This window comes from Labeo rohita, chromosome 21 (genome assembly GCF_022985175.1).
Source record: "Labeo rohita strain BAU-BD-2019 chromosome 21, IGBB_LRoh.1.0, whole genome shotgun sequence".
Classification (NCBI taxonomy): Eukaryota; Metazoa; Chordata; class Actinopteri; order Cypriniformes; family Cyprinidae; genus Labeo; species Labeo rohita.
In genome coordinates, this window is record NC_066889.1 from 8,553,942 (window position 1) to 8,579,468 (window position 25,527).

Genomic DNA, 25,527 nt, shown 5'->3' on the forward strand with positions numbered 1-25,527 from the left:
TATTTCTTTCAATACAGAAAAAACTAATCAACTAATGTAAGTAAAACATTCTCAAGCTTACTGAAGGCAAGTAAACACTCCAAGTAGGCCTATTACTTACAAACAAAATGATAAATTAATATATTAATCAAAAATACAAATAAAAATAATATTTTTTAAAGATAGTATCTTTTTAATTTTTTTTTTTTTTTTTTCTAGGTCTATCTAAAGGCTATTACAGAAACAGACTACAGACATTTCTTGAAGTAAAACATGTTCAAATAAAACACTGCAAAATCTTCACTGTATACGTTAAACATGATTCTTATTAAAGTTCATAAGTGATTCAGCCAAGAAAAGTGAGTGATTTTCTCTTTTTCTCTTTGTTTGATATTTATGACGCGGTCTGCGGCTGCAGGTTTACGCTGCTGTCGCTTTAAGATCTGACGCACAGATCAAATATTTTGATGCATCAGTATTTCCCCCAACTGTTCAGGTTTACTTAAGACAAAACCGACTTCATTTACATGAATATTCTCCAAGACGAGCATATGTGTAGCAACAGCAGAACCTATTAGAAGCGAAAGAGAACTCGGCACTCACACACTGACTGAGAGGCGCGTTCTGTGAGCGCGCTTTGAGTGTGTGCGCACATAAACCCGTCGGCTTTTAAGTAGCCTACTGGACAAGACTTAAAAACACATGCAAATACTAAATATCACTTTCGTGATAATGCATTGAGTCAGTGACATTTCCGTCAACTTTCTCTGGACTCGGATGGACTCGGGATATTTTCCGAGCCGAAATGCTCGAGTCCGAGTCAAGTACGAGTAAAAATGCATCCGAGTCCGTGACAAGTCCGAGTCGCCTAAAAATTGTACTCTAGACCGGACTCGAGTCCGAGTACGAGTCCGAGTACCCCAACTCTAGCTATTCCTGAGGTAAAACACGCTCTCCTCATTACCCTATGGACAAAGAAATAAATAAATGTAGTGGCAAGGTGCACTTTCAATCTGAGGTGAAAGTGGTCTGTGCAATCTAGAACTTTTATTTTTATAGCCTTTTAAAATATAGACAAAACAGTGTATAAGTCAGATTTGGGTGGGCTCTTATTTTGTAATCCCACATCAGATATTCCTCAAACTCTGCTGCTAGCACTGCGGCAAGGTGCACTCTCAATCTGAGGTGAAAGTGATCTGTGCAATCTAGAACTTTTATTTTTATAGCTTTTTAAAAGTATAGACAGAGAATAAAACTCTGCTGCTAGCACTGTGGCAAGGTGCACTCTCAATCTGAGGTGAAAGTGATCTGTGCAATCTAGAACTTTTATTTTTATAGCTTTTTAAAAGTATAGACAGAAAAAAAAAAATAATAAATATATATATATATATATATATATATATAGGGGTTGGACAGTGAAACTGAAACACCTGGGTTTAGACCACAATTAGTATGCCGTTTGGCCTCCTTTTGCAGCCAATACAGCATTATTTCATCTTGGGAATGACAAATACAAGTCCTGCACAGTAGCCAGAAGGATTTTGAGCCATTCCTTTCACAGAACAATGGCCAGGTCACTATGTGATGTTGGTGTATGAAAACATTTCCTGACTCGCTCCTCCAAAACACCCCAAAGTGGCTCAATAATATTCAGATCTGGTGACTGTGCAGGCCATGGGAGATGTTTAACTTTACTTTCATGTTCATCAAATCACTCTTGTCACCAGTCTTGCTGTGTGTATTGGTGCATTATCATCCTAATACACGGCACCACCTTCAGGGTACAATGTTTGAGCTATTGGGTGCACATAGTCAACCTTCACACTCTGCTCTTACTGGTGGAATGTGCGATCAGTAAAGACTGGCCACCAGGCTGCATAAATATAGCCATGAAACCTCCAACACTATATTGGCCAGTGTTTCAGTTTCATTGTCCAACCCCTGTATATATACACACATACACACACACACACACACACATGCATACATATATGAGAGCTATGGTAAAAATCACGTTCTAGACGAGCACTGCCATTTGGATCAGTTCTCTGACGCTTTTACCATAATACGCAGTTTATGCGCGACCGTCGAAATAAAGTTCGACTTGGCGGCTGGCCTGACCACAGTTAATCTGGCGGGGGCCAGAAATTGGCATAACTTGGCATAAACCGGTCCAGTTTTCCCGTGCTGTAGAATGGTGTGCATTTGTAGCTGCCTAGAGCTTCGTTTTCTCTAGAAATCTCTATCTTACTATTACTATCTTAAAGTGATAAAATATAGCTTTATTCCCACCAGATTTCTGATATTATCCGTTAAACTAATCCGATTGTTCGCTTTTATTCTATAACCGCGAGAGCAACGCCGTGCTGCCATCATTCACGTTCCCACTCATGTTTCTATTCTTGGCTACTCCCACTTTCCTTTTTCCCCTCGCTCTCGTTGATTGCTTTTTTTTTTTTATTCTGGAACCGCGAGTGCAGCGTGCCTGCAGCATGTTAGCCGGTTACCTTGACATTTACTGTTATTTTTGCATTTCTATCCACATCTACAACCATTGTTGTTTTCTCCCCCGTGCCTTTCTCTTCACAAATTCATCAAACAACAGTGGTGAGTTCAAATCGTTCTACAACCACGGTGAGTAATGGCTTCTTCTCCTTTTCTGGTAATTTGCACCGCCTGCCATATGTATAGCCTATCAATCTCTGTCGGCAGTGAGGGATTCACATGTGATAAATGCAGGGAAATAGTTGGGCTGACAGAGAAGATTTCAGAACTAGAGAATAGTAAGAATGTGAGGGCCTTAGATACGGCTTTGGATGCGACTAGCATCCAGGGTCTCAGGGAGACCCGTACATTGTTTGGTTCCGGTAACTTCGCCTTTGCAGCAGGGCAACTGGGTGACTGTGAGACGGCATAGTCGCGGGTCAAAACACTGCTCTTCCGTTCCAATCAGAACATCAAACAGGTTCTCCCCACTCAGTGACGCACCCACTGAGAAACCTGATGAAAGTGCTCTAGTTATTGGCGATTCTATTGTACGGAACATGAAAATAGAGACACCAGCCACCATAGTCCAATGCCTACCGGGAGCCAGGGCACCTGACATCTTGGAAAATTTAAAAGTGTTGGCTAATGCTAAATGTAAATTCAGTAAGACTGTCATTCATGTCGGCACTAATGATGTCGACTTCATCAGTCGGAGATCACTAAAAATAATGTTAAAGAGGTGTGTGAACTTGCAAGTACGATGTCAGACACTGTAATTTGCTCTGGCCCCCTCCCTGTGTATTGTGGTGACGAGATACATAGCAGACTGTCGTCACTAAATGGCTGGATGTCTAAGTGGTGCCCGTAGAACAACATAGGTTTCATAGACTATTGGACAAGTTTTTGGGGCAGACCTGACTTGTTGAAAAGAGATTGTCTTCATCCCTCCAGGGGTGGTGCCAATTTTCTGTCTAGTAATATGGCATATAGTCTTAGAGTTTGCACTTGACTAACTGGGGCCCAGGTCAAGAAGCAGACAGACTGGCTAAACCGACCGTCTGCTAGCCGTCTCACGTCACCAAAATCAGTTAATTCTCAGCACATAGAGACCCTTTCACCTAGATATCATGCTATAGAGACTGTGTCTGTTCCCCGAGCTAGAAAATACAAAAAACGTCCAAACTACTTTAAGAGTAACGATCTGATTGATGTTCAACAAATAAAAAATGTACATAATACAGAGAAACAAATGATAAAACTTGGCTTATTGAATATCAGGTCCCTTTCTACAAAAGCGAATTTTGAAAATGATAATATCATTGATCATAACCTAGATGTGCTCTGTTTGACAGAAACCTGGCTTAAACCAGATGATTACATTATCTTAAAGGGGTCATTGGATGAAGGGTTTTTTATGAATCGATGTGTTCGCCTTTCCTAATAATGTGCTAGTTAGCAAGTTTAGCGGCTAAACACGGCTAAATGCGGCTAAAGTAAACAGGCTCGTCTTTCCACAGAAAGAAGAGAGGGGCGGGGTGAGCAGAGCTCATTTGCATTTAAAGCAGCATTGACCAGAATGAGATGATTTTTGCAGAGCTGATGAAAACAAAACTAGAGGTTTTTCGTACTGCCTGGCGTGAATCTACCCTATCCTATAGAAAAGCGTTAAAAACTGCAAGATCTGATTACTTTTTGACTCTTTTAAAAGAAAACAAACACAACCCAAGGTATTTATTAAATACAGTGGCTAAGTTAACAAAAAATAAAGAACCATCAGGAGTTAACTGTGCCCCTCAGCATAGCAGTAATTTATGAACTTTATGAACTACTTTACTTCCAAGATTGATACTGTAAGAAACTATAGTCTGCCTCGACCCAGATTCCACTACACAATATATGTTTAATCATGCTCATTTCCCAAAATGGCTTAATTATTATAGAGAAGAAAAAAATTCAACAGTTGTTTATAGACCATTTGGGATGATTACATCCTGAGCAAATGGTGACCCATTGTAGCATGGAAGTGGGTGTGGGACACTGAGAACCATCTCAGACAAAGAGGTGCTAGAACATGATTAACATACAGACCACAGCTGTATGTTAGGAGCAACTTCATTTACATAAAGGGTAGTACACTTTAACTGTATAAAAGATTTGAGCTAAGGATGTTCTGGGTTCATTCTGACTCCGTTGAACCCAAGGTACAACATGTACTTTGCCACTGCTATGCTGCAATAAACATCTTCATCAAGATCTTCTACGTCCTCTTCACTATTTCTTACAATACTATTACAGACAAAATTGTCACCATGCAGCCGTCAATTACAGTATCGCATCAGAGAGTGCTATAGATCTCCTGACAATTCACTCATTCTCTAGTATAGGAGAGGAAGAATTGTATAAACTTGTTAAATCATCTAAACCAACAACTTGTATGCTAGACCATATTCCATCTAGGCTACTAAAAGACTTGCACCAGATGTCATAGATCCTCTTCTGAATATTATTAATTCATCACTGTCTTTAGGATATGTCCCCAAAACATTCAAACTGGCTGCTATTAAGCCTCTCATTAAAAAACCACAACTTGACCCCAACAAATAATTAATTACAGACCAATCTCGAATCTCCCTTTTCTGTCAAAGATATTAGAAAAGGTTGTATCCTCACAATTATCTTCCTTCCTACAGAAAAATAATATCTGTGAGGATTTCCAGTCAGGTTTTAGACTGTACCATAGTACTGAGACTGCTCTTATTAGAGTTACAAATGATCTGCTCTTATCATCCGATCGTGGTTGTATCTCTCTGTTAGTGCTACTGGATCTTAGTGCTGCATTCGATACTGCTGACCACAACATTCTCTTGAACAGACTTGAAAATTATGTTGGCATTAGTGGTAGTGCATTGGCATGGTTCAAATCATACTTATCTGACCACCATCAATTCGTGGCAGTGAATGAAGAGGTATCACATCGATCACAAGTGCAGTATGGAGTACCGCAAGGCTCAGTACTAGGGCCATTACTTTTTATGCTTTGCATGTTAGCCTTAGGAGATATCAGGAAACATGGTGTTAGCTTTGATGAGAAGTAATTTCTTACTGCTAAATTCTGAAAAAACAGAGGTGTTAATTATTGGACCTAAAACCTCCGTGTGTAATAACCTAAAACACTGTCTAATACTTAATGGCTGTTCTGTCAATTCTTTGTCATCAGTTAGAAACCTAGGTGTGCTATTTGATAGCAATATTTCCTTTGAAAACCACATCTCTAGCATTTGCAAAACTGCTTATTTCCCCATCTCAAAAATATATCTAAATTACGACCTATGCTCTCAATGTCAAATGCTGAAACGTTAATTCATGTGTTTATGACCTCAAGGTTAGACTATTATAATGCTTTACTGGGTGGTTGTTCTGCATGCTTAATACACAAACTCCAGCTGGTCCAAAATGCAGCAGCTAGAGTTCTTACTAGAACCAGAAACTGGCTCCCTATTAAACATTGTATAGATTTTAAAATCTTGCTAATTACTTATAAAGCCCTAAATGGTTTAGCTCCTCCGTACCTGAGCGAGCTCTTATTACATTATAGTCTCTCACATCCACTGCGTTCTCAAAACTCTGGCAATTTGATAATACCTAGAATATCAAAGTCAACTGCAGGTGGCAGATCTTTTTTTTTTACTTCACGCCCAAACTCCAGAACAATCTACCCAACACTGTTGGGACGCAGACACACTCTGTCAGTTTAAATCTAGATTAAAGACCCATCTCTTTAACCTAGCTTACACATAACACATCAACATATTTCTATAATTCAAATCCGTTAAAGGATTGTTAGGCTGCATTAAATAGGTCAATCTTATTCTGAGGTCACCTTAACCACCAGATCCAGTCCGTATCCAGATCAGATGGTCACTGCAGTCCCCCCGGATCCAGTCCGTACCCAGCCCAGGCGAGATGACCTAGAGATGACCTCTACAGCCCTGAATGTCAGCTGAGACCACATCGACTAGATGAGCCCCAGAGACGGATCCCCAGTGAAGACCTTGTCACCTAGACGGCCATCGGCACAAGACCACAGGAACCAGATGAGTCCTCTGCGTCTGGCCAGAGGAGAACTGCCCCCCCGACTGAGCCTGGTTTCTTCCATGGTTTTTTTTCTCCATTCTGTCACTGATGGTGATTTTTTTTTTCCTTGCCGCTGTCGCCGCTGGCTTGCTTAGTTGGGGACACTTTTTCTTCAAACGATATTGTATACTATTTGAACTGAACTGAGCTAGATGATGACATCATTGAATCCAATGATGAACTACCTTTACCTGAAAATTGAGTGTTTATTGTTGCACCTTTGCATTATTGATGCATAGATTTCCTATTTACTGTACAGCCGCTTTATCACAATTCTGTATTGTTAAAAGCGGTATATAAATAAAGGTGACTTGACTTCTCTCATCACCCATGCTGAAAATGACACATCACAACACTACGGAGACTGAGGCGTGTCTTGAGAGTCGTATAGAATGTAGATTAAAGGGGTCATCATATGCAAAACTCACATTTACATGTTGTTTGAACAAATGTGTGTTGGCAGTGTGTGTACACAACCACCCTATTATGATAAAAATCCACCCAGTGGTATTTTTGTAATCTTTATAAGAAATATCCCCTTTTTTAATCAAGCCATTCTCAGCTTCTTGTCACTGTGACATCACACCGACAAAGGCCACTCCCATGATAGTTGACTGACATGACAGTCTTACCTTAGACCTTCCTTGACTGAGCTATAACAGTCCGACTCTGACCGCCATTGTGTCTACTCTGGGGCAAGGGAAGACAAGAATGTCTCTGATTGAGCGACATCTGAGCCACTGAAGATGCAGAGGATTAACGTTACTTTTATTTTAGAAGGAAATGTGCCTGTCAATCTACCAAAATGCATCTATGTTCCCGCAAATAATTTGTGATGCCGCTTCACCTACAGCAGAAGTGAGTATAATGGTTTTTATGCATCTTTGCAAATTGCCTTTCATAATAATGTGCTAGTTAGCAGGTTTTGCAGCTAAATGCAGCTAAAGTAAACAGACCAGCTCGTCACCCCACAGAAGAGAGGGGTGGGGTGAGAAAAGCTCACTAGCATTAAAAGGACATGCAATAAAATGGCTCGCTCTGAACGGCTGATTTTGACCAGGTAAAAGGGTGTTTTGGGTGTTTGTTTTTTTTTACACTGCCACTGAGAAATTTTAACCAAAGTATGTTTCACCAAATAATTACAATAAACCAAAGAAATAAAAGCAAACTATCTGTACTAGGGATGTGCCCGAATAGTGAATCCGTAATTAAGAAAGGCACAGAAAACCAATAGCGCATTATATGGAGCCACTAAATGCTTGCTAGCGGTACACATGCATTACATTACATATAATTTCACTTACTACATAAACAGAGTAAGGAGAGATGACTGATAGGACAATGATGAATAATTTGCAGATCCTAAACACCAGTGACAAACATCTAATCTTGTAAAATGTGTGGTAAGCACTGCCGCTCCATAGTATAAACAGAGTACGTGTGATTGTGAATTGAATGTGAAAGTAAAAAGCGAATATGCATTCAAAAGCGATTTCAATGCACCACATATTAATAGCGGCATCCTGATGCCCACAATTTATATACAGTACAATTACCCAACAATATAACTGCAAGAGAAAGCACTGAAATACATTTTTTCCTCTCATCTCCTATTTATTCCCTTTTAGGGTTCTGTAGTTCACATTTCCTTTTTGAATACGGTATTTGGATTCGGAAAGGAACCTGAACTGAATTGCATAGCATCATATTTTTTCCATTGCATCATATTGCATTGAACCACATTATGTTGAATCGAATAGAAAACAGATTGCGCTGTACTGTAATGGGATGAATTGTATCACATCGGTAGCTACTTCATATGCATCTTTAATGTATCGTATTGTTATACTGGGAAAAAAAATCATACTGGAATATATGTCAAAATTGTTGGATGTGGCACCAAAATTTTCCACCAGCTGTCACTGGTTTCAGATTCTAAAGATTCTAAGATCATTTATCTCGCTCTGGACTTTTTTTGTCCCCTTAGTTAAGACTGCTGTCAGAACAGAAAGCTTAAGGAGTTACCTCGTCCCTAGGTTTACTCCTCACCTGGAGTAAACTGGATATATTCTAGTGTGGCTTTTAGAGGTTCAGTGAATATAGTCTATTAATCAATTCTGGTATAATATTCAAATATTCCAAAGATGTGTTTTTAGGAAAGAACATGAAGGAGAAGTCCACTTCTAGAACAAAAATTTACAGATAATGTACAGAAATTATCCGTACATTTTTGTTCTGGAAGTAGACTTATCCTTTAACACTGTAATTGACTGGGATACTACCTGGGAAAGCTGTTTCAATACTAGAAATCACCTCAGGAAATATAGTTCAATCATCATCAAGTCACGTTCTGTGTAGTTCTGCTCTTTTTGGGCGATTTCTGTCTGGCTGAGATTCGCCCCGAGTGTTCTCATAGACTTAGGCTAAATAAAGCAAACCAGTATCTTATTAGTGAAGTTTTGATGGATGACTATTGTAATGGACGTAAAGATGATTACAGTGACACACAGGAGTCGTACATTATTAGACACACGCAAGTCCGTTATTATTATTAGTGTACAAATAAGTTCGTCTTATAGGAGTCTGCAATGGTTATATAGCCTTCATATACATATGGTCATCAACACTCACACTGACAGAGGAACTGTTCACTGGTCATGTCGAACTGCATTCAGATCATCACATTGGACAAATTTAGAATGTTTTTATTTGCTTTTTTAATTTGTGTTTTGCTCTGTTTAATAATTCTGAATAAAGATCCGTATATGGGTTAATGCGACTGGTTTAGTGGTCCGTTGGCATCTCCGCGTGGTTCTGTTTGGTATTACAGCTTGACCTGTTATTTATATATATACAGAAAATGGTCTAAATGTAACATTTACTTTTTTTCCCCTCACAGCTTTTGCCGTTGCACAATATACATCAATTGTGAACTAATATTAAAATTAAAAACAAAATGTTTTATATTTTCTTGAAAAAAGCTTGCAGAAAATAAAGTTTTGAGGGAATCATCCTCAGTCTTAAACTTAGTAAAACAGTTCCCTTTCGAGGAACTCGAACTGCGTCCTCTAGAGATCGCTATGGGGAACGTCTCCTACGTGACCCATGTCTGAAGCTATATATACAAAAACTACATGGTACTGGCTGGCGACAGCCTATGACGTCATTGCCGGCGCGATGCGTCGCTGCTGGCGTGTCATACCAGCGCGACCGCATTGTATAAAAGGGCGCCGGTTGAACACAACATCCTCTTCTTCGTCTTCATTCTGACCTTTTGTCTTGTGCATTTCTCTCACCAGGACGGCTCATCCGTGACGCTGTGTGGTAAAGAGCAAGGGTTTTCAGCTCTCGAGGGAGTTTATTGCGCTCTTTGTATGTCTCTTGCGAGAGACAAACACGCTCTGCCCGCAGCTTTCTATACGGAACTACACAAGCTGTGTATGTATGGTGAGGAGTAAGTGAATATCAGTCTCCAGGGAGTTGAACGCAATCGTCGCATTCAATGCTTGTTTCTTGCGAGAGACAGGCATGCTCTCATACCCGCTTTTCACAAGCTTGCGAGCTGTGTGTGTGTGTGGTTGAGAGCAGCCTGTCCCGTTTTCGAGGGAATTGGATGTGCTCGTCGCGATGCATTCGCAAAAGGACGGAGGTGAGTCCTCAACTGTTTACCCGAGTTGTAATATCCGAATTTGCATAGTGCGTTCGCCAAAAAACAGCATTAACAACGCATTCGCGGTGGCGGCGGCTCCGTTCTCGCCTGGTTCCCGTGGGAATCTAGCGCGTGGGCGGAGCGTGTTTAACTCCCACTGGAGCTGAATATAGCTGCACGTTGCGGTGTTAATTTTGTGCCAAAAATCTGATTTATGGACACCTCCTGAGCATAGCCATCTGAGGGTGGTTATAGTTCAGCAATGTTTATGGTAGGATGGACTTACTTTAGAGCAGCTATCTATGGAAGCATAGCTATCTGAGGGTAGCTATGTGCTTACTAAGACCCTTCTTTGGGGTTCTTAATAGCATCTTCCTGGAGCACTGCCGAGATGGTGCTGTCTTCCCTTCAGGTTCATTTAGCATCTACCTTATAGCCCTTCCTACACACATCGGTATCCGAGAATATCTATGTGCCAGCCCTATGACCGCTCCTCTGCTACGCGGGACTAGCTGTTGATAGCTCAGTGATCACTCCCCTTTCTAGGGTTTTTTTAAGTAGTGGTCTCTTGAACTTTTATCTAGATAGTGCTATCTCCCCTGCTAGGGTTGTAGTAAACGGCACACTTTCTGTGTGTTTCTCTCAGCTGGTCCCCTTCTGGCACATTGACTTTGATCTGCAGGATTATGTTCTATTATGTTAGAACAGCCTAACTGATGCTTCTGACTCGGTCTTCAGACTAGTCCTGGCTCGTCCCGGTCTGAGGATCGGAGATAGGCTCAGAAGGCTAGTGTTGCAGCCTCCTCCACCTGCAGGTGGTTCCAGGAGATGGCGCGGGCCGAGGGGAGGTCATCAAGATCTGAGAGAAGTGGTCCAGGCGAGGCGTTCCCAACGCTCTCATCCGGACCAGAGTAAAAAAATAACATCTACTCACCTTCCTCTCGGGGTGATAACATCGGCCCTCACCTCCCCTCTTTCATTCCCCTGCTGCGCTAAAAACTGCAGTCTGTTACTGCTGATCCACATGATGTGCTGGGTGTTGTTCTATTTCTATAGAACAGCCTTACCGATGATCTGGACTTTATCTAAGTCCCTGTGTAAACCGTTTCGATGCACCATGCTTGAGGACCATGGTGGGTGAGTACGATCCTTTTTTCTTCTTATCATTGTATTGATATCGGTTATTAAGCCTCTTGGCTTGTATTGCAGTATGTACGGTTGGGCTTTTGTGTTCTTCCTATGTTTCAGGGTAGGACGCTCCCCTGTGGACGGGACCCCTGGATGCTGTTGATATCTCCATCCTAGATCAGGCTTGTAGGATTTGCCTACTTTTTCTGCAGCTGAACTAGATGCTACAAGGTAGTTCTTGTACTTTGGGTCCCTGCTACATTACTGCAACCCCAGGGCTTGTCGATCTCCATTCAGGTAACCTACAGTTTTACATGCTTTCTGCTCACCTTTATTTCCTCCAGGACTTGTTCTGTCCTTCCTCTAGGTAAGCTCTCGGAAGTTTCTTCACGAGACGCTCCTGACATCTCTGGCTGAATGCGTCGCACTCTTCTCATGCCTCGCCCTAAGGGGCTTCCTGTTGCTGAGCTATTCACCCATTGCTCATGCTTTGAGGTGTTTCTGCGGAAACCACTTTTTTAGTGCTGACTCTGAGGAGCAGCAGCCTGTCTAAGGCATGATTAGGCCCATTCCGTTCATGCACACCTGAGGGTTGGCTAGAACAAGGCCCACGCTTTCTTTTGAGAAAGAGAGCACGGACTACTTGGGTTGATATAGCTAAAGCCCCTCTTGGCAGGGCATGACGATGCCTCTTTTTAGCCATTGCTGGCTGCCCTGGGTAGGCTCCCCTCCATGGAGGGTTAGCCTTGGTGCTCGCCTCAGCTACGGGCTGAAGGTTCTAGAGCACAGACTACTTGGGTAAATATAACTAAAGCCCCTCTTGGCAGAATGTGACGATGTCCCTTTCTAGCCATTACTGTTGCCCTGGGTAGGCTCCCCTCCATGGAGGGCTAGCCTTGGTGCTCGCCTCAGCTACGTGCTGAAGGTTCTAGAACACGGACTACTTGGGCGAATATAGCTAAAGCCCCTCTTTGGCAGGACGTGACGATGCCCCTTTCTAGCCATTGCTGTTGCCCTGGTAGGCTCTCCTCCATGGAGGGCTAGCCTTGGTGCTCGCCTCAGCTACGGCTGAAGGTTCTAGAGTGCTTTATCTAATATGGGTTGATTTCAACCCATTTTTCTAAAGAACGACTCGACTCCCCCACGATGCTGGATCTCGTTCTATACCCCTTTTCTGGATTCTCATCTCAGGATAAGGGTAGTACTCACCTCATGGGGATGAGGTGTTCTAGAGCGCACTATTCTTTGGTAGAGTGGGTAGACTCTCCCTCTCTAGGAGGGTCAGGTATCTTCCCTGAGACCGCTGATGCTCCATGGTGACCTCATCGGATAATCGGCCGCTTGCTGCGCCCGATGTGTTTTTTCTCCCATCACATTATGTGTGTATGGAAGATGTACCACCTTATTTGGGTATTTGAGGCCTTTGCCTCCCGGAGTCTCATGGAGTCAGCAATCTAGGTCCTTAGACCTCTTCTCTACCCTTATGATGTCTTCCTGACATGAGATGTGCAGGCTGTGCTCCCCTGCCATGCAGGGTCATTTAAGCAAGCCGTCTTTGGGCAGAGCGGGTAGGTCCTTCCCTCTATAGTAGGTTAGGTGCCTACCCTACAGCATGCTGTGCGTCCCATCGCTGTCACGTTGGATAAGTCGGCTGCTTGCTGACGCCCAACATGTCTCTGCTCCTGTCGCTTTAGCGTGTACGGGAGCCGTACTCCATGCCAGTATCCAAGGCTTTCTGGCTTATGATTTCAGCAGTACAGGTCACCAAACTTCGTTTCTGCCCTTATATCCCTCCTGTTAGGAGATGACCATGGCAGTGCTTCCCTCTTTAATAGGGCCATCTAAGTACACCATTCCTAGTAGAACGTACAGAGGTTCCCCCCTCCGTGGGCGAGGTGTCTACCCTGTGGCTGCTAAATGCTCGCCTTGGTTACTAAGATAGAGCTTTTATCTCATCGGATAAATCGGCCACTTGCTGCTGCCTGATGTGTTTTGCCTTTCGCCACTTGTGTGTGCAGAAGCTGCTCTGATCCATTAGGGCCTTCTAGAAGCCCCGTAGACAGAAGTTTTTCCCTGCCCCAGTGATGTCTCTCCCAACATTGCATGAGCTTGACAAACGCTCCCCTCACTGAGGGTCTTTTGTGAGCATGTCACTCTCAGTTGGAGCTCTTAAGTTTTTCTCTATGCCGAGAGAAGGACCTCCGCTCCCTATGGCTCTGGATTTTCCAGGTGGTAGCCCCTGGTGGGATGATGTAAATCAGCATTCTTGCTCCTCTCAAAGATGAGGGTCTTATGTGAGCATGCTATACCCTGTTGAGCAACCAGATTCTCTTCTCTTGAGAATTTTATCTCCTCTGCCCCAGAGCATCCCATTCAGGCCACTCGTACTGAGCGTTATATTGCTCCCCTTTCTTTGCAGAAGGGTCGCTTTGAGCACGATTCTGCTCTCTGAGTGCTCAGAACCTCCCCTTTTCTTGGGGTTTGTGTTCTCTGCTTCCCAGAGCTTCTTCTTGAACAGTATTTCAGTGTCCAGGCTCGCCGGACACATTCTAAAATCCACGTTGTGGTAAGAACGCACACTAGCTTCTTGTGTTCTTTCTGAAATCCTGTATGGTGGGGATCACGCGTTTTAGCTTCGTACCCTTTCTTGAGATGTTCAGCCCCGGAATCTTGGGCCACACTCGACCTATGTATCGCTTAAAAAACGATACCTCTGAATGGGGTACTGATGACCTATACTGCCTTCCCTTCGAGCAGGGTCACACAAGCAGTAGGTAAACCCCCTGTTGACAGGCCAAGGTCTAGACTACCTTCCTAGACTTTAGGCTATATCCCTTAAAGGAATCTCTTTCTGATTCCAAGTCTGAGCTCTGCCCTCAGCCAGGCATCGTTAGCCCGGACCTTACAGGTAAGTTCTTGGGTATGCAGCTCAGGCCTTTGGCCGAAGGGATTAAGTCACTGACAGCCGCCTGGATGTCCTTTGGGGCAGCTCCCCCTACTTAGGTGAAGCTGGTACTTAGTGCTCACCTTGTGTGTCTGGCTTGCACTCCCCTCAGCATGGCAGCGTGGGTATAACTGTTCCCCATAGCGACCTCTAGAGGACGCAGTTCGAGTTCCTCGAAAGGGAACATCTCTGGTTACGTATGTAACCCTGGTTCCCTGAGAAGGGAACGAGACACTGCGTCCTCTAGACTCGTGGCCATGCTTTGGACACAAGCTTCAGACGAAGCAGCAGATGTTGTGTTCAACCGGCGCCCTTTTATACAATGCAGTCGCGCTAGTATGACGCACCAGCAGCGACGCGTCGCGCCGGCAATGACGTCATAGGCTGTCGCCGGCCAGTACCACGTAGTTTTTGTATATATAGCTTCAGACACGGGTCACGTAGGAGACGTTCCCCATAGCGACCTCTAGAGGACGCAGTGTCTCGTTCCCTTCTCAGGGAACCAGGGTTACATACGCAACCTGAGACGTTATCATTAAAATGTTTTAAGTCTTAATCGTTTTCCTTTTGTTATACTGGGATAAATCATACAGGGATTTATGCTACAATTGTTGGTTGTGGCGCCCCACCTAGAAAATTTTAGAAAAAATCTAGCGGAGAAAGCGAAGGAAGAAACGAGGCAACCTTGGAGGATACATCGGGCTGGCTTTTTCTCGGATCCTCCCTACATATTGTTTTATGGAAGCTCTACTACCCACAAGATTTGGAATACTGGTGGCTTCGTCCTGTTCTCCCCCTGCACCTGAGACCTGTTTCTTGTGCTGGCCTCCACCAAATCGGCCTTGTCTCCCGACGACAAAGAGTAACTTACGGAAATCTGTGCTCACTGAAAAGAGCATTCTCATCTCCTGTTATTATTTCCTCACTAAGGATGGCATTAATAAATGCCAGCTCCTTGATGAACAAGACCTTTTCATTAAAAGACTTTTACTCATCTCACAACTTGGATTTAGTTTATCACGGAATCCTGGATAAAGGTTAGTGATCTAACTCCTTTCTCGGGTTTGGTCCCAGTTGACTGTACAGTCTGGGTGGTTGGGGGGGTGGGATAGTAATAATTTTAAAAGAACTCTCTCTGTGCATGCTGTCGGTCCTGGTAATGGCATTCTCCAGTTTTGAAGCTCAGCTTCTTCACTTAGACCGGATTGGTCATGTCTCTTTACTCTACTAAGGATTTTATACAGCAATTCACTGAACTTATTGGCAATATTGCCACTAATTACGATTGCTTTCTGTTGGTGGGAGACTTTAATATCCATGTCTGCTGTCCATCTAACCCCTTATCGCATGAAGTTCTTAATCTTATTGATAAGATTTTAATCTATCCCAGTGGATCAAAGACTCATTTTCAGGGCCATACGCTGGATCTTGTACTCTCATATGGGCTTGACATGACTGATATTGTGTTCTCAGATGTTCTGCTCTCTGACCATAAGCCTATATTATTCTCACTGACTCTTTCAAATCTCTCTCATTTTTCGAATACACCTGTTACTCTGTCTCAGTTCTACTCTCCACAGTTTAACACAATTTTCTTGTGTTTTGCTGAATTTTGCTCACAGTTGCACTTGGATCAACCATCATCCAACTTGGATGCTGATTAAAATGTTAGCCTCATGAATTCTGCCTGGCTTAAGGTAGCAAATGCAACTGCCCACCTTAAGCCTCACAAGCTCAAACCAAAATCTGAACTGTGGCAAAACTCTGATATCTGTCTCCTAAGACAAAACTGTAGAAAGGCAGAATGTAAAAAGAGAAAGGGATAGGCTGCACATCTCTCTTCAAATGTTTAAAGACTCTCTTACATCTTACCAGACTACTGATAAGCCTGTGAAAGCTGCATATATTTCTAATCTAATTGAAACTAATCACTCTAAACCTCTAAAAAGGTTTTGTTTTAAATTATTTAATCTTTTGCAAATCCTTCTATTAACACCTTGGCTGTTGCCTCTGATGCCTTCTGTGAAAGCTTCTTGAGATATTTTAGTGAAATGTAAAAAATTTCTAACTTAAGACATAGCATCTGCCCCACTTTAATTTTAAATGTCTCTCCAATCATCTGCCTCTGCCTTTTGAGATGCTTTCAAACCTATAAATTTCCACGCATTGAAGGAAGTGAAAAGTTTAAACGTTCATTCTGTTCTATCGATATCATCCACCTGATATTTTTAAAATTAATTATTGATTCGAATGGGCCAGGTCTGGTATCTCTTATTAACAAGTGTCTCCAAACTGGCTCTGTTCCTGCCAATCTTAAAGTGGCTATGGTCACTCCTCTGCTTAAGAAGCCTTCACTTGACCCTTTTGTCCTAAAAAAAAAAAAAAAAAAAAAAAAAAAAAAAACATCTGCCAATTACTGTCTTACCTTTTATTTTAAAGATTTTGGAGAAAATTGTGCTGGATCAACTTCAACGTTTTCTGACAAGCAACTGTATTTATGAATTTTTTCAATCTAGTTTTAAGTCTGCTCACAGCACTGAGTCAGCCCTTTTGAGAGTGTTAAATGATATTTAACTCTCTACTGATTCCGGAGACTCTTCTGGTTCTTATGCTTTTAGATTTGTCGGCTACCTTTGACACCGTAGTAGACCACTCCACACTATTATCTAGATTAGAGTCTTGGGTAGGTCTAAAAGCAAACATTCTGAAATGGTTTCAGTCATACTTGTGAAAAGCTGGGTAATTTTACCTCTTGCCCCGCACCTCTGACCTATGGCGTTCCACAAGGCTCTATTCTCTCTCTACATGCGAACTCTGGGCTTCATTCTTTTCATTTCTACGCATACTCAAATCTATCTACCAATCAAAAGAAATAATTCCACTGTGATTACCTCTCCTCTGAAATGTTTAGAGGAGATTAAATCATGGCTAGCCCAAAATTTCCTCTTCCTAAATGAAGACAAGACCGAGGTAATTGTTTTTGGTCCCAATGAGAACTCTCAGTGTATATAGGATTGGGCAATGTCTACCAAATTGGCATCCGACGATGTCTACAGTCAAACATTGTGATGAGTTGGTGTCCATATGGATGGAAAACAAATAACGCGTTCTAATAAAATAACGTGAGCCACTAAAGGGATATGGTTAGCTGCTTGCTAGTGGTAGCCTGTTACATTACAGTATATAAAATTTCACTTACCACATAAACAAAGGAGAGATGACTGAGCACAATGGCGAATGGTTTGCAGATCCTGAGCACCACTGACAAGCATCTAATCTTGTAAAATGTGTGGTAAGAACTGCTGCTCTAGTATACAGAGTGCATGTAATTGCAAATCTCGAAAGTCAAAGTAAAATGCAATCGTGCATTCAAAATTTCAATGCCACGCATATTAACAATGGCTCCCTGATGCCCGCAATTTATATACAGTATAACTTCCCAACTATATAACTGCGAGAGAAAGTATTGAAATATAGATTTTCCTCCCATTTCATTTTTTATTGCCTTTAGGGGTTCTATAGAACACTTTATTTTCTTTTTGAACACAGTATTGGGATGCAACGGATTGCGGGGTGAATGGGGGGTGGTGTTTAACATCGTGATGTCTATCAGCCATCGGCGATGGACAATGGCATCGTCTATCGGCCCAACCCTACTCTGTTAGGCTGGATAGTGACAAGTGGTGGACTGACATTTTCAGGTCTCTCCAAAGCTTGAAAGGTCTTGCAAGAAAAAATAGTCTGAATACTATTAATAAATATCACATTTTAAGTAAAAAAAGGAATCTGATTCTGACAAATCTGACTTGGAGCGTAGATTGATAGGTTAAAAAAAAAGTAAGCATTTTAGCATAAGCCGCAAATAGTTGCTGAATAAATGTAAATAAATAAATATTTTGTGCTTAAGTGTGTCTGTTAGTGTGTGTGAGGAGAAAACAACTGGCTCACATTGTATGATTTGGGGTGTCTCTGTTTCCACTGAACTAGGACAAGTTGGGCAATGACGAGTGTGACAATGAGAATGAGAACCATCTCTGCATGCATGGCTTCATGGCCTTTGTGTTTGGCATGCATTTTTGCATGATCCAACCTGCAAAACAGAAAAAAATAAATAAATAAGCACACATTTATAAAGAATCATTTGCACAATCAGTTTTAAAGGAAGATATTTTTGTTGCTAGATCCTTATTTCCTCTGCGGCATGCTAAATATTTAGTTCTCTCACATGCCCTGGTATGTAAATATACCCAATAGGGCTGCCTCCTAATAGTCGACTAACCGTTAGTCGAGAAGAAGAGGCTTGGTTGACCAAAATATTATTAGCAAGCAGCAGCCTCCCTCCTCTTGAAGCCAACACTTAAGTGACCAAAACTGCAATTCATCAACTGGCCGCTAGACTCCACATGTTAAAATACCCAACTTTACAGCAGAAAAAAATATGTTTACAGGATACGGGATGTGCTTTCTGCCATCTCTGTCTCTAAATTGAGCGTTTCAAAACTCTGTGTATACTTGCTTTACAGATATAAAATATCTATAAAGAGTAAAATGTCTATTTTTAAATGAACCAATTCATATAGAAAACAAATATTCTTATGTATGTATGTATGTATGTATTATTATGTATGTACTCCATATGAAACATGCATACAGGTGCATCACTACTGTAGAGATGATGAGTCAAGTGTCACCAACTTCATCTCTTAAGCCGAAAACAAAGAAAGCACTAGTTTATCAAATTATTAAAGCGTTAATGCAGTCTCCTTGAAGATCTGTAGTCGAGGGCAGCTCTAATACTCAATAACTGATTTAAAGTGGTCATAAACTGAGAAACCAAAATTCCCTTGATCTTTTGACATATAAAAGGTTATTGTACTACGTTATACTTGCATCCTGTAAGTTTTAGAACTCTAAACTTTGTTGTTAGTCTAAAAACAGCTTATTGAAAACAGTCTGCCAAAACGACAGCTTTTGGAATGTTCTACTGTGGTGTAATACTTAGACTAAAGATTTCAAACAAAGGTTTTGATAAAATCTTTATTGTAAGCTGGGTTTCTTTAAGTAACGTTCACATGGAAGGTGCACATTCCATGGTGATCGTTATGCTGTTCAAATGATGTTTGTGTATTAATGTTTGTTTTTTTTATCTTGCCAGTATTGAAAACTGCCTAGTAGGAGGGGCCACGAACTGGAAACCGATTGTGTGTCTTCCTGAAAGGGGAGGAGAATAAGGCAGAATTGTGTAACGGGCAATTAACAGCTGAGGGGTTATGATTGGATAGTTTGAAAATGAAGGAGGAGATTAAACTATGAAAGACTGATGAGAAGTTAGGCGGGAAAAGAAGTAAGAGGGGTGTTTGTTAGACTAGTAGCTAACTGTGTACATTTATTTATGCATAGAGTTGAAGTTGCGAATAGTTCTTTTTGCTACTTTTCCTTTTTTTTCCTTTTTGTGTCTGGATATGGATGTACAATGGACTTTTGGCTGTTACACCATTCTTTTTGAATTTTTGCCACCGGGTAAATAAATCAAATTTTCCTTGGACTTCTCTGGAGTTGACTGCTTGTTTAGCCACTGCATCGACCACCATATGACATCTACTCTATGATGTAATAGTGCCAATTTGTGGAAAAAAGTTACTGCATTGCCTTCCTTCTGATCACAACGTTAGGAAACAGTGGATGAAGTTTATTTTTATTGAAGTTCCAGACTGTCATGATCTGGGCTGTGGGGCTTCCCTCAGCCACCTGAGGTCGCTGTTTTCCCTTCCCTGCACTGCACTTCCCTGATTGTACACCTGTCTGGTCATTAGCACTCATCTAAGCTCTCACCTGTTCACAATTATCTGGTCTATAAGAACTCTCATTTCCCACTACTCTTTCTGGCTGCATTGTCTTCGAGTGTGTTTCTGTTCTGTTTATTTTTTGATCTTAGATTCCAGTTGTGTTGTGCCGTGTTGGCCTTTGGTTTATGTTCATTTGTGTTTTGTTTAATTAAAATCCCTTCCCTGCATTTGGACCCAGACCTCCTTTTTGCCCGTGACAGAATGCAGCCAGCACCGATGGGCCCAGCGGGGAGGAATTTTTTTTTTAGGGAAAACAGCGACCTCAGGTGGCTGAGGGAAGCCCCACAGCCCAGATCATGACACAGACTGCGTCAGTAAGAAGTCTGTCCTTTGTTTACTTCATTTTACCGCGGATTCGTTTACAAACAGGCCACAATTTTGTGTGGAATTTTCAAAAAGATTAAAACTAAAAGACAACGCTGTGACAACTATATTGGATCCGACAGTGATGTAGCAACAGAAGTGTGATTAACTGTTTTCATTACGTGGTCACTATTGCTTTGGCTTATTGCAGACCGGCTGACATGATTATTTATGCGTTTTAAACCTAAATCACAGCGCCGTCCATCTATGAGGAATAAATGTACACTGAAAACAGTAACTTGGTTAGGGTAATTAAATTACAAAATTACGTGGCAAAAAAACAAACAAACAACAAAAAAAAAAAAAAAAGAAAAAGTAAAGGCAAGCTACACCTTATGGAATGTGAGATTTTACAAAAATGCAAGAACAAAAAAACTGCATAGATAAATAAATAAATAAATAAATAGACTACAATATCAGTTGTTAATATTTCACTGGTTCCATGATTTCGATTGCTGCAGCCTTAGCCATACAATAAGCTTTGCACAACATAGGCTCATTTGAAATACGTGCCTCTATATACATTTCTGCAAAACTGAAGAAATTTTTTTTACCTATGTAAACAAATCACTGCAGTAAAACTATTTATTTTCACACAAAGCATGATTTACAGGTACAGAGTTTTGATTAATAAAGCCTAATTTTTAAATTAGAATTGCAAAATATTATGCTATGACTTCAAAACAATTTTAACATGTTGTAGGATTTGAAAACTGATACTTCTGAACGTTATCATCACATACAGCTTCATATGCATGAGTTTCGTCAGTAGGCTTGCTCTAGGGGTGTAACGGTTCTCTGTAAAAAAAATAAATAAATACAAAAAAAATAAATAAATAAAAATAAATAAATAAATAAATAAACCGTACTATTCTTCACCCACGGTTCGGCACACCCTAGGACTTAAATCTGACAACGCATCTGTAATATTGTTTTTTTTAAACACGTAAAATTCAGCTAATGTATGTTTCTGTTGATGGATTCTGATTCTGGGGAAATGGGGGAAAAAAACGCAGACAAACCATTCACTCTTGTTCAGTGTGAGTGTTGTATGATGGAATATGAACAGTGAGTTTAAACTCATTTAAGCTCTACCAGCTTAAACATTTAAGATCCAGAAGAAATTGTTAGCGGCAATTCAGAGTAAAACAAATAGTTAGTTTTTGGTTTGTTTGAATCTTCCCTCTTTTCCTCGCTTTTTAAATAGCTTAAAAGCGCCCTACGCATTTTACTTTCACTTTCGAATTAGCGGCAATTCCGTGTCAATTGCTTGAATTCAATTAAAGCAACAACAAAATACAACGTTAAACTCACTTAGCCTGTAAATAAATCATATAACTTTTATGAACAAAACAAATAAAAATACACCATACAATATAAAATAACAATTAACTTACACAAAGTTTAAATAGGTATACAAAACTGAAAATAAGTAAACACTGTGGAACCAAATAAATAAGGAACGTAAAACATTTATTAGCAAAAATAAGAAAGCTTGGAGATACGGCATACACATTGAGGTCAAATAAAATAAATTACAATTATTACAATTTTGTTTAAAAGAATAATTACACAGTGCACTATTTGTCACATAGGCCAAGATTAGGATGACATAAATTGAGACATTTCAATAGGCTACTTAACTAAGTGTGCCTATAATAGGCTATTATAGTTTCAGAAAAAATAGTTCTACAATGGAGCTATGAAGATAATTAAATTATTTACACTTATTATACACATTGTTTTTTTTAAGTTAATCCATTGATGTGCATTAGATGTTGAATTGAATAGTCACCTCTACTATTGTAGGTTATGTTTTAGTTATCAGAAAAGAATTAATGAAGAATTATGAGAGGTTATGCTATTACACATACATTTCTAACAAGCCATACATTTCCACAAGCTGTTTAGCTGTAGCCCAATATTCATAGGCTTAATTATGAAGCATACATTGGCCCCACTTTTAATTCTCTCTATATATTACCCTTATTGTATATGGATGAACAAAGGATGACAAGAGTAAGAAGTGCAGTGTGGGAGTACTACACTCAACCAATACCAGGGAAGGCAGTTTTTGTCAGAGCCCTTGCTATTCTTAATTTTGACATTAATTTTAATTTTTATACCAAACATACACTACCGTTCAAAAGTTTGGGGTCAGTACATTTTTATTGTTTCTTTTTTTTTTTTTTTTAAAGAAATTAATACTTTTATTCACCAAGGATGTATTAAGTTAATAATTAAAAGTTTATTAAAAGTTAATAATAAATAATTTACATTGTTATAAAATATTTATATTTCGAATAAACTCTGTACTTTTTAAACTTGTTATTCATAAAAGAATCCTGAAAAAAAAAAAAAAAAAAAAAAAAAAAAAAAAAAATCACAGGTTCCAAAAAATATTTGGCAGCACAACTGTTGATATTATCCAACATTAATCATTCTAATAATAAATCTGCATATTAGAATGATTTCTGAAGGATCATGTGACACTTAAGACTGGAGTAACAGCTGATAAAAATTTTCATCACAGGAATAAATTCTATTTTAAAGTATGTTAAAATAAAAAACATTATTTTATATTGTAAAAACATTTTGCAATATTACTGTTTTTTTTCTATATTTTTAATCAAATAAATGCAGCCTTGATGAGCATAAGAGACTTCTTTAAAGACTATTACAAGTCTTACTGACCCCAAACTTTTGAACGGTAGTGTATATCAGTTCAAAATCGGTCTACTTGATTTGTAATAATCAGTATCGGAATCGGCCCTGAAAAACACATATCGGTCGACCCCTAGTCCTTAACAAACACCAATACTCAGGTGCAGAAACACACATGCATCTGACACTAGGTGGTGGAATAATAAGGCAATTTGCAATTTGGTCTATAACTCTATAAACATAAAAGCTACAATCAAAATTATTTTTTCAGACACCTTTTGGGTTACCGTTTAATTTGCGTGAAACTTAACACACTTCGTCCCCAGACACTACTGACAAAACATTATCAAAGAAAAAATAATTGATCTGCTGAAGCATTACGAAGATATGCTCACTGGCCACTTTATTAAGTACACTTGTTCAGCTGCTTGTTAATACAGATATGTAATCAGCCAGTAGGGATGTGCGGGATACTGGTACTGGAAAAATACCAGTATATATTTTATTTCAAACGGTTCAACATTATCATTTTGATCAATTCTGTATTTTATACGCTGCTGTTCCCAAATTGCTGTGAAACAGGTAAACGTGACAACAGAACAGCGCGATGGATTAACATGCAGATGAAACCCCAATGCACTCGAAAGTAATAAATAAAGACAACAGTATAAGTGAAATATGGCATTATTTTGCGTACAAAACAGTTGATAAAGGTAAACAAGCCTACCTTACTGCACCTGTATGCAAGCTTTGCTATAAATCATGTGTTGCCACAGGAGGCAACACATCAAATCTTGCCAAGCATTTGTCATTTTTCATTTGCTCATCCTGATCTTTAATGCGAATTTAGAGATTGACAGGTGAGTGCATCATTCGGAAATTTTGTTTTAATTAACTTTTATTCACAACTGATCAGCTGGGTAAACAAACAACAACAAAAAATAAAATAAAATAAAATAAATAATTAAAAAAAATATATATATATATTTCTCTATTTTATTAGGTTCTCATTTTAAATGAACCAATATTGATTCCTAAATCCCAATCAATCTTTTGGTCTATGCTGTTTTCAGTTTCATAGTGTTTCTTCCTTCCAATAAATAGCAATAGGCTAGGCTTTGTGTTACTTTTGATATGAAACAAAGTCTCTGATTTCAAATTCTGTTCAACTCATTATGAAATTCAAGCAATAAATACCGTTTTGGTGCTCTTTAATGTGGCGTGATAGATCGTTGTAGCTTCTGTGTACTCGCCTGTGCGCAATCAAACGCATTGGAAAACATTCGTGACAGTTTCGTTTTTGTTCTGGATCTAGTGCTCTGCTGCCACTAACTGTGGACTCGCCACCAACTGGACAGGGGTGGGAATTACAGCTTCAATTTACAAAACTTCAGATTTTTCGGTCACTGATAAAAACAATTTTCGGTTAACGCAACCAAATGGTATGCAGAGTAATCACTAAATTAAATATAAATCCATGTTAAAACAATACATTTTAATTTAATCTTTATTTAAATAAAGGTTTTTTTTGTACATTTATGTACACTACCATTTTTATTTAAGTTTTAGGTACAACACATTTTAATTTAATTTTAAGTTTTTATTTACCTGTTTGTAAGCACTGTGCAGTGTCAATGTTCAAACTGTGTATTTACAATGTTAAAGTGGCTGACAACAACACATATTCTTATTAGGAATAAAACTGCCTTGTATTTTAACTGTGCAGAGATGTAGCTGAATAGTAAAGGCCTACTACGCTACTGTATTTTAATGTTGGTCATTATGGGGGCACTTGGAGAGCCAAATATATTTCAAGGTGGTACTTGGTATAAAAACTTTGAGAACCACTGCTTTTCAGTAAAGCAACCTTTGCTAAAATTCATTTGGAAGCTGACCTAACAGTATTACAGCACTTATTAATCTAGGTCAATAATTAGTTATAAATGATAAATGAACTAATACATGTTTAGTATGATAACATTACTTACTAAATTGTTTTCAATTAAAAATCTGTCATTATTTTATCTTTGTTATTAAAAAATAAGAACAAAGATACACATTACAAATAAGCATAATACAAATAAATCAAACAGTGCTTTATTTTTGTTTTAGGTACAGTAGGTGTATTTAACATGTAGCATTCAAGAAGTTGAATTAACTAATATAAAAGTGAAACACTTTATACTTATACACTATATACATCAATTGTACATGTTTCTTATTAAAGCAACTGTATTAAAGTTCATCAGTCAGGAGCAGTGAGTGATTTTTCTCTTTGTGTTTTGTTGTTTTAATAACTTTAAAAGAATAGTTCACCCAAAAATGAAAATTCT

General features: G+C 39.7%; 1 protein-coding gene across 1 annotated transcript in view; it reads right to left on the minus strand.

Annotated features, from left to right (window-relative positions):
• Positions 1-25,527, minus strand: part of rnf121 (ring finger protein 121) — a 95,939-nt gene that overhangs the window by 36,231 nt on the left and 34,181 nt on the right. The window contains exon 3 of the mRNA XM_051093325.1: positions 18,270-18,411. Coding sequence (XP_050949282.1) covers positions 18,270-18,411 — 142 coding nt within the window. The remainder of the gene's footprint in view (positions 1-18,269; positions 18,412-25,527) is intronic.